Source organism: Aquarana catesbeiana, linkage group LG08, assembly GCF_042186555.1.
Source record: "Aquarana catesbeiana isolate 2022-GZ linkage group LG08, ASM4218655v1, whole genome shotgun sequence".
Taxonomy (NCBI): domain Eukaryota; kingdom Metazoa; phylum Chordata; class Amphibia; order Anura; family Ranidae; genus Aquarana; species Aquarana catesbeiana.
In genome coordinates, this window is record NC_133331.1 from 303,141,737 (window position 1) to 303,156,079 (window position 14,343).

Here is a 14,343-nt window from a genome sequence, read left to right on the forward strand (position 1 = left end):
TGACCCTGGGAGTACTTCCAGAGGTCGATCTGTTTGCTTCTCCATGCAATCACAAAATGCCCAGATATTATTCAAGGTTCAGAGACCCTCAGGCATATGGAATAGATGCTCTCTCAGATCAATGGAGGTTTCAGAAGGCTTATGCCTTCCCTCCGGTACCGGTGATTCTTCAATTCCTCCGGAGGCTCAGAACAGAGAAGGTGGAGATCATTGTAGTGATTCCTTTCTGGCCCAACAGGCCGTGGTTTCCTCTTATCGCTCCTGAGTTACCAAGACCCAGTTCCCCTTCCTCTCAGGCCGGATCTACTGTCGCAAGGTTCGACATTACACCCATGCCCATCTTGCCTACACCTCAGGGTGTGGTTCTTGAGAGGGAAAGGCTTGAATCTCTAGGTTGTCCTGAAGAAGCTATTCCAACTCTTCTTAGTGCCCGGAGGGGAAGTACGAATAGAGTATACGAACGTATATGGTCTAAATTCTCTGATCATATGTCTTCCCGGTCAAAACCGTGTAATTCTCCAGCAGTACAGGACATTCTAAGTTTTCTCCAATCAGGGCTGGACCTACCTTTAGCAGTCAGCTCACTAAGAGTTCAAGTGTCAGCCATCTCGGCCTTCACAGGAGTATCTTGGGCAAATCACACATTAGTCTGTCAATTCTTTAAAGGAGCAATCAGGCTTAAACCTCAGAGAAGACCTAGGTTTCCCAAATGGGACCTTCCTATTGTCCTGGATTTTCTCTCCAATCTCGGATCAGATCCTGCAAACCTCTTTCCATGAGAGATCTCACGCTCAAGACCACCTTCTTAGTAGCTGTGACATCGGCTAAAAGAGTGTCAGAGATTAGAAATCTAGGTTCAGAAGAACCTTTCCTGACCTTCTTTCCAGACAGGGTAGTGTTGATTCCCATGCTTGGGTCAAACCCTAAAGTGACCTCAGTCTTTCATGAAAACCAAGAGATTGTACTTCCTACTTTCAGAACAACGGATAATCAGGATGTTCATCCACTTGACGTAGGCCACACTCTAAAACAATATCTGGAGGTCACGGCTCCATTCAAACGGAATTCCTTTTCGTTCTTCTCCATGGTAAAAACAAGGGAATGCGAGCATCGGTCAGATCAATTTCTTCTTGGATTGTGCAGACCATTCAGAGGGCATACAAGGCAAAGGGATTGGCTCCTCCAGAGGCAGTGACAGCTCATTCGACCAGGAGTATCTCAACCTCGTGGGCAGCTTCTCGGCATGTCGCGCCTGAAATCATTTGTAAAGCGGCTTCCTGGTCTTCTATTAACACATTTGTTTCTCACTACTGTGTTGAGCCTGCTGCTCTGTCATCCATTAATTTTGGTTTGCAAGTATTGTCGGTTGACAATGTAAAATAAATTTGGTTTCTTTGCTCAAACATTTTTGCCCACCCGTGTGTATTTTTGGGCGAGTTATTTCCCACACGTATGCTGCCATGGAGCCTGTCAGGAAAATGGAAAATTTGTATCAAATACTTACCGTAATTTTCCTTTCCTGATAGGCTCCATGGCAGCAGGAGTCCCTCCCAAATGTCTGGAGTAGGCTAGTTACGGAACATGGATAGCAGCCTAGAGCAAAGATTTATAGGAGTGGGGTCCTATTGGGTAGTTATGGAGGCGGAGCCTACCCACACGTATGCTGCCATGAAGCCTATCAGGAAAGGAAATTTACAGTAAGTATTTGATATAAATTTTCCGTTTTGTCATTGTGACAGAAAGTGAGGTGAAATCTTCTGAAGAGGAGCACAGACAGCAAAACAAATGTCACAGGGGTGATAACCCTTCCCCATGTTTTCCAAAAAGCTTAAAAATAGATTTTTTTGGCTGAAGCTACACTTTAAAAATGTACCAGTTCAAAATTACAAACAGATTCTACTTAACAACAAACCTACAGTCCCTGTCTTGTTTGCACCACATGTATACTGCTGTTCAGAGTATATAGGGCCTGGGGGCCCCACGCCTTTCCTTTTTTTAAATTGGGTGCGGGGTTCCCCTTAATATCCATACAAGACCCAAAGGGCCTGGTAATGGACTGGGGGGGTACCCATGCTGTTTGTCTCACTGATTTTCATCCATATTGCCAGGACCCAACATTACATTAAAGCCGCAAGCAATTTTAAATGACTTTTATTCCTTTAAAAATGTAATTTTGTGCAGGGACTGTTCTAAGCATGGGAAACATGCGCCACCTTGAAGGCGGGGGGGATCCAGGGGGGGCATCGGGGTAATTGCCCCCTCCGAGAATGTGGTCAGTAAATGTTCGGGCAGGCGTTGCTGTGGGTAAGAGAGCCGGCGGGCGGCTCCGCGGCTGAAAGCATGGGCGGCCCCGGTGGGGACTGGGGACAGACAGCGGGTGGCTCCGGTGGGGACTGGGGAGAGACAGCGGGCGGCTCCAGTGGGGACTGGGGAGAGACAGCAGGCTGCTCCGGTGGGGACTGGGGAGAAACAGCGGGCGGCACTGTTGGTGAGCAGCTGTGCGGCTCGGTGACAGCGTGAGCGTCTGCTGGCCAATCAGGGAGCCGGCGGGCGGAGGAGCAGAGAGATAACACCATCTCTCACCGCCCAGCGCCTGCATCCCTGCAGTTCCGCCCTCACCTGTGTGCAGTGTGCAGGCAGCCGCGGCAGCAGAGAGATTACATCATCTCTCTGCTGCTTGACTGGGACACAGCAAGAGACGATTATAGCAGGCAAGTAACAATCTGCAACGTGTGTCATGGGACGTGGCAAGTAACAATCCGCAATGTGTGGCATGGGACGTGGCAAGTAACAATCCGCAACGTGTGGCATGGGACGTGGCAAGTAACAATCTGCAACATGGGACATGGCAAGTGACAATTTGCAACGTGTGGCATGGGACGTGGCAAGTGACAATCCGGAACGTCTGGCATGGGACGTGGCAAGTGACAATCTGCAACATGTGGCAAGTGACAATCTGCATCTAGTGACAGGCGATATGGCAAGTGGCAATCCGCAACGTGTGGCAGGTGACAGTGGCAAGTGACACGCTCGGGGCTCCCACTGATTCCACTGATTCTGCACTATGGTGAGTTGAACTATTTCTTTTTTTTATAACAATGTAATAATAGTAATAATGCGCTTCAATCATCCTGACACCATAACAACCATGGTGCCGTGATGATTTAAGCGCTAACACCAGCCATTTCCTCATTAAATTTACCCCAAAAAAAGTATTTTCTGGCAGTGCCCCTCCCGAGACTAGGCTCTGGATCTGCCCCTGTTTACAGGCATACTATAGTCACCCCCAGGTACAATATTTAAAGGAATATTTCACTTTTTTTTCACTTTAAGCATCATTAAAATCACTGCTCCCGAAAAAACTGCCGTTTTTAAAACTTTTTTTTGCATTGATACATGTCCCCTGGGGCAGGACCCGGGTCCCCAAACCCTTTTTAGGACAATACCATGCAAATTAGCCTTTAAAATTAGCACTTATGATTTCGAACGTTCGAGTTTCATAGACTTCAATGGGGTTCTAACGTTCGTGCGAATTTTCGGTCCATTCGCAGGTTCTGGTGCGAACTGAACCGGGGGGTGTTCGGCTCATCCCTAGATGCTACAAGCTTGGCACATATTTTCTCTCTTAAGCTCCATCAGGTTGGATAGGGAGTGTCGGTGCACAGCCATTTTCAGATCTCTCCAGAGATGTTCAATTGGGTTCAAGTCTGAATTCTGGCTGGGCCACTCAAGGACATTTACAGAGTTGTCATGTAACCTTTGCTCAATACGTTGGTACCAATTACAGCCTCAAGACTTTTTGAGTATGATTCTACAAGCTTGGCACACCTATTTCTTTATCGTACATCATGGGACACAGAGAAGCAATAGTAATTACTATGTGGGTTATACGCCACCTATAGGTGAATGGACACTGGTGCACTCAAAAGACAGGAAGTCCCCCTCTATATAACCCCTCCCATACTGGGAGTACCTCAGTTTTTTCGCCAGTGTCTAATAGGGGTGCAACGGATCAAAAAACTCACAGATCGGATCGATCCTCGGATCAGAATCACGGATCGGATCATTTTCGGCTCAGCAAAAAAAACCCAAAAAACAAACAAACACACAAATCTTGTTACACCCACCGGAGTTTTAGATTTAAAAGCTATTTTCAACACAAAACGGAGCTTATATGCATACATACAGTATTTGCAGATCGGACAGACTGTTTAGATGTTAGATTTTAAAAGCAACAGCAAACCTGCCGACCTTAAATGGTTGCTAATGTGACAGAACACCTCTGATTTTCACATTTAATGTCCCCCACTGTAATACAGCCACATGTCCCCCACTGTAATACAGCCACATGTCCCCCACTGTAATACAGCCACATGTCCCACCCTGTAATATAGCCACATGTCCCCCACTGTAATATAGCCACATGTCCCCCACTGTAATATAGCCACATGTCCCCCACTGTAATATAGCCACATGTCCCCCACCGTAATATAGCCACATGTCCCCCACTGTAATATAGCCACATGTCCCTCACTGTAATATAGCCAGTCCACATGTCCCCCACTGTAATACAGCCGCATGTCCCCCACTGTAATACAGCCACATGTCCCCCACTGTAATATAGCCAGTCCATGTCCCCCACTGTAATATAGCCAGTCCATGTCCCCCACTGTAATATAGCCAGTCCATGTCCCCCACTGTAATATAGACACAGACTTCCCACTGTATTAGTGCTGTGCCTGTTAGTCAGACTCCTACCTTGCTTTAGAGAAGCCGCCAAACCCACGAGTTGGGGGCGGGGTGATGACGTCAGCATGATGCTCAGCACCGCCGGGTGTACCAAGATGGCCGCGGCTCCGGAGCTAGGCCGAAGCCGCGGCCTTTCCTAAAACCCGAGGCTGCGGAGCGCTCCGCGGATTGCGGGTGTGCCGATCCAAACAGGTTGGCCCGTTCGGATCGCGGATCGGTGACGATCCGTTGCACCCCTAGTGTCTAAGGTGTTGGTCACGGTTAATGAAGTGCTAAGAAGAGCTCCATTGTAGATCCTTGGCAGGATCATGGGGCTATGCAATCGGATCCATTCAAAGTGCAAAAAAAGGCCAAAATGGATGGTACCCGGGCCTCCAGGAAGAAGAGCAAGGTTTCCTGCCTGTAATGCTTCTCTTTTGAGGGTTGGACCCTGGGATCCAGCACCTTGGTCACATAACTAAACCAAAGGTTGCTCTGGCAGGGTGCTGTACAGATCCAAAGAAGTAGACCTCATATACAAGGGGGACCCTGTCCTTGAAGGTCTGTCATGACACGGCCCGCCGTTATGGGTGAAGATTGGGTCTGTCTGTGATTTCCAGCAGTATCCTGCAGCGGGAATGGTAGGTTAAGAAGATCTTAAGGAACGCATAATGGTTCACCTATGAACTTCTTTTTTGAGTAGACGATGTCTTGCCTGTGTTTTACCACTAGAAGGTGTAAAGTGTAACATACCTGGTGTCTAACATTTCCATGCTTCCCCAGTATTGTGCTCAGTGTCAGCAAACCCTTCTTGTGGAACAGCATTGCTCCTTATTCCGCTCTGTCTTGGCCACCAGTAGGGATTGTGGGACCATCTGCCTTCTGCAACGGTCAGGATCCCCCTCATGGGTGCCCCTCGCCCCCAGCTGTCCCCACCACAGGAACGGCCTGTCCGCGCACACGTGGGAATCAGCTCCTTTTGAAAAAAAAAAGGGGGAGAGGCGTTCCTGGAACATGGGGGGTGTGGCTTAGGTGCGGCCGGCATGCACATGGAAAGGACGTGCACGTAATACACGGCACAGGCGCAAGGCTTCCTGGCTTAAAAGCATTTCACTCTGAGTCTGGTGGCTGACGGAGGGACACAGAGCATACGAGGGCATGTAAGCTGTATGGGTGTTGGATACAGGCGTTCTTAAGGCACGTCTACTCAGCATCAGGCTGAGCAATTATAGCGGCATAATATTAATTTGCTGGACTAGAGCTCGGCAGTAGGTGCACTGTGTTAGTACCTCTACTCTTTGTGCCTAGGACTATGTCTTCCTGAAGTAGAAGGGGGAATTCAGCAGGGGGGAGCGCAAGGGCGCCGCGGTCAGGGTCTGAGGTTTCTAGTCACGCTTCCACAGGACCATCCTCCCCTGAAAGACCTGAAGCAACTGGCCAGTCTGAGCCGCCTAGACTCTCAGGTGTTGTAGCTGCTTCCAACATTTCAGCCTCTGCATACGTCACTAAGGACGATTTGGCTTCAGCATTAGCTGGTTTGGAAAGGAAGATAGCTGATATGCTCACATCTTCCTCCAAGGATGGGAGAAAATGCAGCAGACCCCCTTCTCTTGCCCTTGGACCTTCCAGTATTGGAACAGGAATGGGCAGGATATGTTGAGTTACCTTTTGGGGATCAGGGAGAAGGGCATGCAGATGATTCCTCCTCTGAGGATTCAGTATCTGAAGAACCTTTTTCAACCTCCCAAAGATCGCTGGTTCAATCCCCTATGGAATTGGTCCATTCTGGTTATAGGTTACCCCCAGCAGAGGTGGCTGAAGTTCCTTTTTCCTCTTTTGGTTCTCTAAAGCCCCCACAGGGTTCAAATGCTTTCCCTGTACACCCATTGCTGGAGCAGCTGATATATGCTGACTGGGATCACCCAGATAAGCATTTCTTTCCTCCTAAAAGGTTTTCTCTTTTTTATCCTATGGAAGAAAAGTTTACTAAAAATAGGAGTTTGCCAGCAGTAGATGCTACTATCTCCTCTGTAAATAGGAGTTTAACTTGTCCAGTGGACAATGTCCAGGTGTTTAACCACTTAGGCCCCGGACCATTTGGCTGGCAAAAGACCAGAGCACTTTTTGCGATTCGGCACTGCGTCGCTTTAACTGACAATTGCGCGGTCGTGCGATGTGGCTCCCAAACAAAATTGACATCCTTTTTTCCCACAAATAGAGTTTTCTTTTGGTGGTATTTGATCACCTCTGCGGTTTTTATTTTTTGCGCTATAAAAAAAGTGACCATTTTGAAAAAACTGCATTATTTTTTACTTTTTGCTTTAATAAATATCCCCAAAAAAATATATAAAAAAATTTTTTTTCCCTCCGTTTAGGCCGATACTTATTCTTCTACATATTTTTGGTAAAAAAAAAAAAAAAATTGCAATAAGCGTTTATTGATTGGTTTGTGCAAAAGTTATAGCGTCTACAAAATAGGGGATAGTTTTATGGCATTTTTTTAATCTTTTTTTTTTACTAGTAATGGCGGCAATCAGCGATTTTCATCATGACTGCGACATTATGGCGGACAGATAGGACACTTTTGGCGCTATTTTGGGACCATTCACATTTATACAGCGATCAGTGCGATTAAAAATGCATTGATTACTGTGTAAATGTGACTGGCAGTGAAGGGGTTACCAATAGGGGGCGCCACAGAGGTTAAGTGTGTCCTAGGGAGTGATTCTAACTGTGGGAGGGTGGGCTATGTGTGACACGACACTGATCACCGCTCCCGATTACAGGGAGCGGTGATCAGTGTCCTGTCACTAGGAAGAACGGGGAAATGCTTGTTTACATCAACATTTCCCCGTTCTTCCTCTCCGTGAGACGATCGCGGATATCCCCGTGGACATCGAGTCCGCGGGACCTGCGATCACACTCATGGAGCTCGCGGTGCGCGCACTCCCGCAAGCCGCTTCTTAAAGGTACGTTAATATGCCTGTATGTGCCCTTCTGCCGACGTATATCGGCGTGAGTCGGTCGGCAAGCGGTTAAAGATCCAGCTGATAAAAAACTGGAAACTTTGCTTGGGGGCTTATTTGCTGTAGCTGGTGCAGTAGCACAATCTGCAGTAGCAGCAATAGGCATTTGTCAATCCCTAAAGGACCAAGTTAAGCAGGTTATCAAAGGTGTGCCTGCTCGAGGAGAAGAGGCCTGAGATTTAGCTGAGCTATCAAGGGCCTTATGCTTTGCGGTTGATGCTATCAAAGATTGTATCCATCAGGTGTCACGCCTTGCTTTCCTGTTGGTGCATATGTGTAGAATTCTGTGGCTAAAGCATTGGTCAGCTGAGATGCCATGTAAAAAGCTATTAGCTCGTTTTCCCTTTCATGGGGAAAGGTTGTTCGGGAAGATTTGTATAATTACATCCAAAAAATTTCAAGTGGTAAGAGTACCCTTCTACCGGTTAAGAGAAGGAGTAGGCGTCCTTCATTCAAACGTGCTTCCTCTCCGGTGCCAGGGGCAACCACCTCCAGGCAGTCGCAATGGCCTCCGCCTTCAGGGTCAAAGGGTAAGCCTCAAGGCCAAGCACAGGGTCAAAAGAAACCCTGGGGGCAGAAGCCTACAAAGCAGAGTCCCAAGGCCTCCTTATGAAGGGGCACACCCGCTCCATCGAGTAAGGAGAAAACTTTGGTGGTTTTCAGAGGGTTGGCAAGAAGAGATCCAAGACAAATGGGTCATCTCTGTGGTAGCCCTAGGCTACAAGCTAGAGTTTCAAAAGTTTCCACCATTTCGTTTTCTAAGATCAAGCGTTCACCCAGTGAAGAGAAGGTCTTTATTTCTGGCGCTAGACCGATTGAGGTATTGATGTCTCAGGGTGTAATAATAGAGACCTCCTCATAAGAGCAGGGCATGGGGTTTTATTCAAATCTCTTCATGGTGCCAAAACCAAATGCAGATGTCAGACCCAATTTAGATCTCAAAGATCTGAATCATTTTCTAAACATCTGCTCTTTTTGCACGGAGTCAATCCGGTCAGTCATATCCACCCTACGGCGAGGAGAATTTCTAGTGTCAATAGACATTAAAGATGCATATCTGCATATACCAATTTTCCCCGCTCACCAGAAGTTTCTGCATTTTGCGGTATAACAGCACCACTTTCAGTTCGTGGCCTTGCCCTTTGGGTTAGCCACTACACCCCGGGTGTTTACAAAAGTTCTGGCCCCAGTACTAGCGAGACTAAGGGGCCAGGGTATAGCAGTAATGGCATACCTAGACCACCTGCTGCTGGTAGATCAGTCGGTGGCACAGTTAGACCAGAGTGTGTCCAGCACAGTCAAGTGTCTGGAACACCTGGGTTGGATTCTCAACCTAGAGAAATCATCCTTGTGACCAGTAAGGAGGCTGGAGTATTTAGGTCTGGTTATAGACACAGCCCAAAAAAAAGAGTATTTTTGCCCCAGACAAAAGTCAACGCTATAAGAGAGCTGGTCCTGGTGGTCAGGACAAGGAAGGGTCCTTCCATTTGCCTTTGCATGAGGTTGCTAGGGAAGATGGTGGCTTCATTCGAAGCAGTTCCTTATGTCTAGTTTCATTCAAGACTGTTGCAAAACAGTATTCTGTCTGTTTGGAACAAGAAGACCCAAGCCTTAGATTATCCAATGAATCTGGCCCCAAATGTGCGCCAGAGTCTCAGTTGGTTGATAACCAAAAATTTGCAGAAAGGAAAATCCTTCATACCGAGTACCTGGAAGGTAGTAACAATGGATGCCAGCCTATGGGGCTGGGGAGCAGTCCTGGAAGAGACCACTGTCCAAGGAAAGTGGTCAGAGTCCGAGAAGACCTTGCCCATCAATATCCTAAAGATTCGGGCGGTACGTCTGGCTCTAATGACCTGGATGTTCAGGTTGCGGGATTGTCCCATCAGGATACGATCCAACAATGCCACAACAGTGGCCTATATCAATCACCAAGGGGGCACCAGAAGTCACGCAGATCAGAAGGAGGTGAACCATGTTCTGGCTTGGGCAGAGGAGCATGTACCTTGCCCAGCGTCCTCATTGATCACCTCCCATACAGGAACAGACCACGAGGTCCGATCCAGTTCAGAATCAATAAGTGACACATGCAGGGGAAGGAACATCACAGAACCAAGTGTTAACTCTTACCACACCACACATTAACCCTTTAGTAGGCAATCACATATTTAACCTTTTAGAACCTGCCTATAGGATGATGTGAAGATCTGATAATTAAATAACATTTTTTTACACTACAATCCTTATACTTAGAAGTAAAATGAGACTTTGACCTGTTTTTTCCACAATGTTTGTTACCTACCTGTGTCAAAAGGTAGAGAAATGTCCTCCTGTTCACTTTTCATAATCATCCCAACCTCCTCCATGAATAACTGATCACCCCCCACATACGTCTCTACTTTTTCTTCTTTAACCTCAGCTTTTATATTAATCCTTTCTTCACCCTACACCAAAAATAATAGAAAGTATCTATTAAAGTCAACTCAAGGCAGACATAAAGGACACAAATGGCACGTCGTTCAGTATGTACCCTCCGTTGGAAGAGCACAAGGATGAAGAGGACCCGCAATGTGTCTGGGCTCAAGAACCACAGAGGAAAGGAATGTATATTAAAAAATAAAAATGGGGGTGAAAAATGTAGGGCGCTCAAAGGAGCTAGAAACGGGGATGGGGGTGTGGGTAACAAAGGTTGCACTTCAGATGTTGAAGTAAAACAAGAGACTACACAGAAGAACGTCATCTCATGGCTTAGAATATATATTTAGGTCTAGATGCCCAGCCCCACCTACCTGATGATGGTGAAGGATGGTGTGATCTTCCTGTATGGAATCCCAGGAACACAGAGGAGGGGGAAATCTCTCACCCTAAACCACAAAGATGAAAGAAAAATAAAAACGATAGAGCAAGAGATTTAATAGAAAAATATCTCAAAGCTTAATATACTTTTATGTTGTAACTGCTCAGTCCCATCTACCTGATGATGGTGAGGGAGGGTGTGACCTTCCTGTGTGGAATCCTGGGAATACAGAGGATCACCCTCTACCATAGACTGTTGATCCCCGGACTTCTCTTCTTTTTCTACTTTAACCTCAAATTTGATGTCTTTCAGTCCTTCAACCTAAAGTGCAAATATGATAGAACGTATTTGTAAAAGGAAACAATAAATGAAATAGAAGAATGTTATTTCGAAGCGTAGAATTCTACAACCTATTTGAGTTCTAATTGATCAGTCCCACCTACCTGATGATGGTGAGGGATGGTGTGACCTTCCTGTGTGGAATCCCGGGAATACAGAGGACGGGGACATCTCTCTTGTGGGTTCCCATTACTGGATCCATCTGTAGGAAACACACACACTGACTGAATACATTGTTTCTATGTGTTTATCAGATGATGGGAGATCTAGGTGGACCCTCCATACTGCTCTCTCCTTTACAATAAAGTCTCCTCTTACCCGGTGATGTGAGGGGCGGCTGATTCTCCATCATGACGTCCTTGTAGAGATCCTTGTGTCCTTCTAAATAAATTAATATTATTACTTTCTCTGCTGCCAGCTCCAACAATGTTTTCTTTTCACTTCCTCACACCTCACCCCTCACACAGGCCCGTTTAGACCCCTACATCACTTCCTGTTCCATCACTTCCTGTGCATCTATCACTTCCTGTCTGCACCTGACATCACTTCCTCTCCAGCTGTAGTATCACTTCCTGTGTCTGTACAATCACACTCTTCCTGTCACCGCGTTCTACTCGATATAATAGGAAAAGATCTCCATCTCTATATTTATTATGTGTCTGTTCTACAATCCAGCAACTCCAGATGCATAGTTGGATAAATAGCTCAATATTCACAATGTATCTGGTTTAGAAATTCAGAGGCTCTGGATGGACAGTTGGATAAATGGTTCTATATTTAGTATGTATCCAGTCTATAAACCAGAGGCTCTGGATGGACAGTTGGATAAATGGCTCTATATTTAGGATATATATGATCTATAAACCAGAGGCTCTGGATGGACAGTTGGATAAATGGCTCTATATTTAGGATGTATCTGGTCTATAAACCAGAGGCTATAAACCAGAGAACCAATATGCCAGATTTTAAGTATTACCTTGGGGAGATGCAGACTAGAATACTGCAATCGCTGAGCAGCAAATTATATCACCTGTGATGTATTTCAGTTATCTTGCAAACCTGGCCTGTTAGTGGGTCCTGAGGACAGGAGTTGAGAACCACTGCTCTGGATGGACAGATTTTCTGGTCTATAACCCCCTTCATGTCTAAGCCTTTTCTGACATTTGTTTCTTATAAGTTAAAATCAGTCATTTTTAAAAATGTTTTTAGAAGGGTGGGGTGTGGTCTGCGCATGGCCAGGTGAGGGAATGAGAGACATGAGCTCCCGGTTCCAGCCTGCTCCGTATGAGGCTGATTAACTGACCGACATGCCAGCCGTGTTTCAGGATTAGTCTGGTGGGACCTCAAGGCTATTTCTTGGTGAGAATACAGCGGTATGAACAGAAGGAGACGAGAACCGCATGCAAAGCAGTCCAGCTAGTCCGGCTCCCCAAACAGGGGGAGTCGCAGCCAGAGATCCACCGCTACTTCCCCACGGTACAGGGTGCGGGGCTTGAACCCGGAAGTGAGAGAGGGAAGGCAGACGTGCTGCTGCAGCCTAGGGAGAACACACCTATGCAGCCAGTCCAAGGACAGATGGCGGTGAGAACTAGCATAAAAGAGCTACAGTCTATCCCACAGAGCCCCATAACGTTGGCTACGGTAGCGGGGGCTACACCTCTCATCCCCCTACCTGGGGAGAAGGAAGCAGCGGGGTTGAAAATGGAGGACCTAAAGACACTTATACAGGCTCTCCCCACACGGGCAGACATAGAAAACCTTATTGGAAAAGTGGAGGATGCACACCGTAAGGAGCTGGAGCTGGTCTGGGGTGAACTACAAATACTAGCGGAACACGTGACGGATGAGGAGAGTGCATATCAAAGCCTGGAACAGCGAGTGAGCAAACTGGATAGAGAGATAGTTACACGCAAAAAGAGACCTCGGTGGCGCTACAGCTACAGTTGGAGGACTTCGAAGATCGGAGAAGACGCAACAATGTGCGCCAGCGAGGAATCCCAGAGGCATCAGACCAGGAAAACCTGCAGGACATGGTAAAATCTATTTTTGAAAACATACTAAAAGACGCTATGCCTTTAAATTTGGAACTTAATAGAGTTCATAGAGCATTAGGCCCAAAGTCCAATCGCCCCTGTGACGTGGTGTGTCATCTGCATTATTTCGCACATAGGGAGCCATTTTGCAGAAAGCCTGGGAGACAGGAACAATAGACTTTAAGGGGGGGGGGCCCAGGTAAAAATTCTACCAGACCTATCAAGAGCTACATTGCAGCGCAGAGCCCTACTATGCCCAGTATTAGAGCGGGTACGAGACTGGGGTGGGACATATCGGTGGAGGTTCTCAATTTCAGTGCTGTAAAAAAAAGGGCACTCTATCTTTCTGGTTGCGTTCCAGAGCAGACTTATCAGACCTTTTTTCATTTCTAGGTGTTGATCCATTTGAGGTTCCAGACTGGTTGCAGTTGGTCCCAAGAGTGCCCAGAAAATAGGGAGAACATAGTATCATAAACAGGAAAGTGGAACTGTGAATATAACGGAGGGGAGATTCGGAGGAGAAGCTGGAAGAATGAAACAGGGGGGGCATGGGGTTGGGACACACTGGGCCAGGGGGGCTGTTTTTTTTTGCACTAGACCCCCTGTGGGTTTTTTTTTATTTATTTTTTATTTTGGGGGGTACTGGGTGGTCCCATCTCCCTCAGCATTCCATTTTTTGCCCATTGGGGGATCTCCCTTCCCCTCCCCCTCCTTGAAGATGGAGGGGGAAGGTAGTCGTATGGATCCTTGGGTTTTTGTTTTTTTTTTATTTTATATATAAGTATACACATAAGTATATGCCAATTCCTTCTTTTCTCCAGCAGATGTATTGAACTGAACTTTGGGACTTGTGAGAATTATAAGTCGGGCTGGAAATGTTTTTGTTTTGAATTTGTATTACTTTATTATTCCATTGTATTGATGACAAGAAAGGTGTTATGATGGCTGAATAGAGGATCTGGGGTGCACTAGAGGGAAGGGGGGGACTAGAGGGGAGTAAAGGGGTAGGGAGTAAAGGGGACTGCACGAGACAGCACAAGGAAAACTACACCTAATATATGAAAAAGAAAGGCCATACAACACGGCCCTCCCCATACCTCTATCCATGCAGGTTTTAGCTACACACATATACACGGAGTATTGCACCTTTTTTTCTTTATCATACATCATGGGACACAGAGCACCATAATAATGACTATGTGGGTTATACGCTTACCTTCAGGTGATTGGACACTGGCAACCAATAGTAAGACGGTTCCTCCCATATAACCCCTCCTATACAGGAAGTGCCTCAGTTTTTTCGCCAGTGTCTTGAAGGTAATGGTCATGGCTGTTGAAGCTCTTCAGTTTCTTCAAAGAATGTCCCACTGAGGACGTTATAATCGTATCCATTTGGATGGCTTACTAAGCTAAAGTGGAT

General features: G+C 46.6%; 2 protein-coding genes across 3 annotated transcripts in view; both read right to left on the reverse strand.

The window, feature by feature from the left end:
- The window catches only part of LOC141105160 (uncharacterized), a 236,290-nt gene that overhangs the window by 115,547 nt on the left and 106,400 nt on the right, over positions 1-14,343 (reverse strand). The window lies entirely within an intron of this gene.
- The window catches only part of LOC141105077 (uncharacterized), a 55,468-nt gene that overhangs the window by 14,329 nt on the left and 26,796 nt on the right, over positions 1-14,343 (reverse strand). The window contains exons 3-5 of one of the 2 annotated variants that reach the window (XM_073594916.1): positions 10,729-10,872; positions 10,544-10,618; positions 10,057-10,198 (exon numbers count right to left, since the gene is read on the reverse strand). The exons of the other annotated variant lie outside the window; for it this stretch is intronic. Of the exons in view, the coding sequence (XP_073451017.1) occupies positions 10,057-10,198; positions 10,544-10,618; positions 10,729-10,872 (361 nt within the window). The remainder of the gene's footprint in view (positions 1-10,056; positions 10,199-10,543; positions 10,619-10,728; positions 10,873-14,343) is intronic. 2 annotated transcript variants of the gene reach the window in all.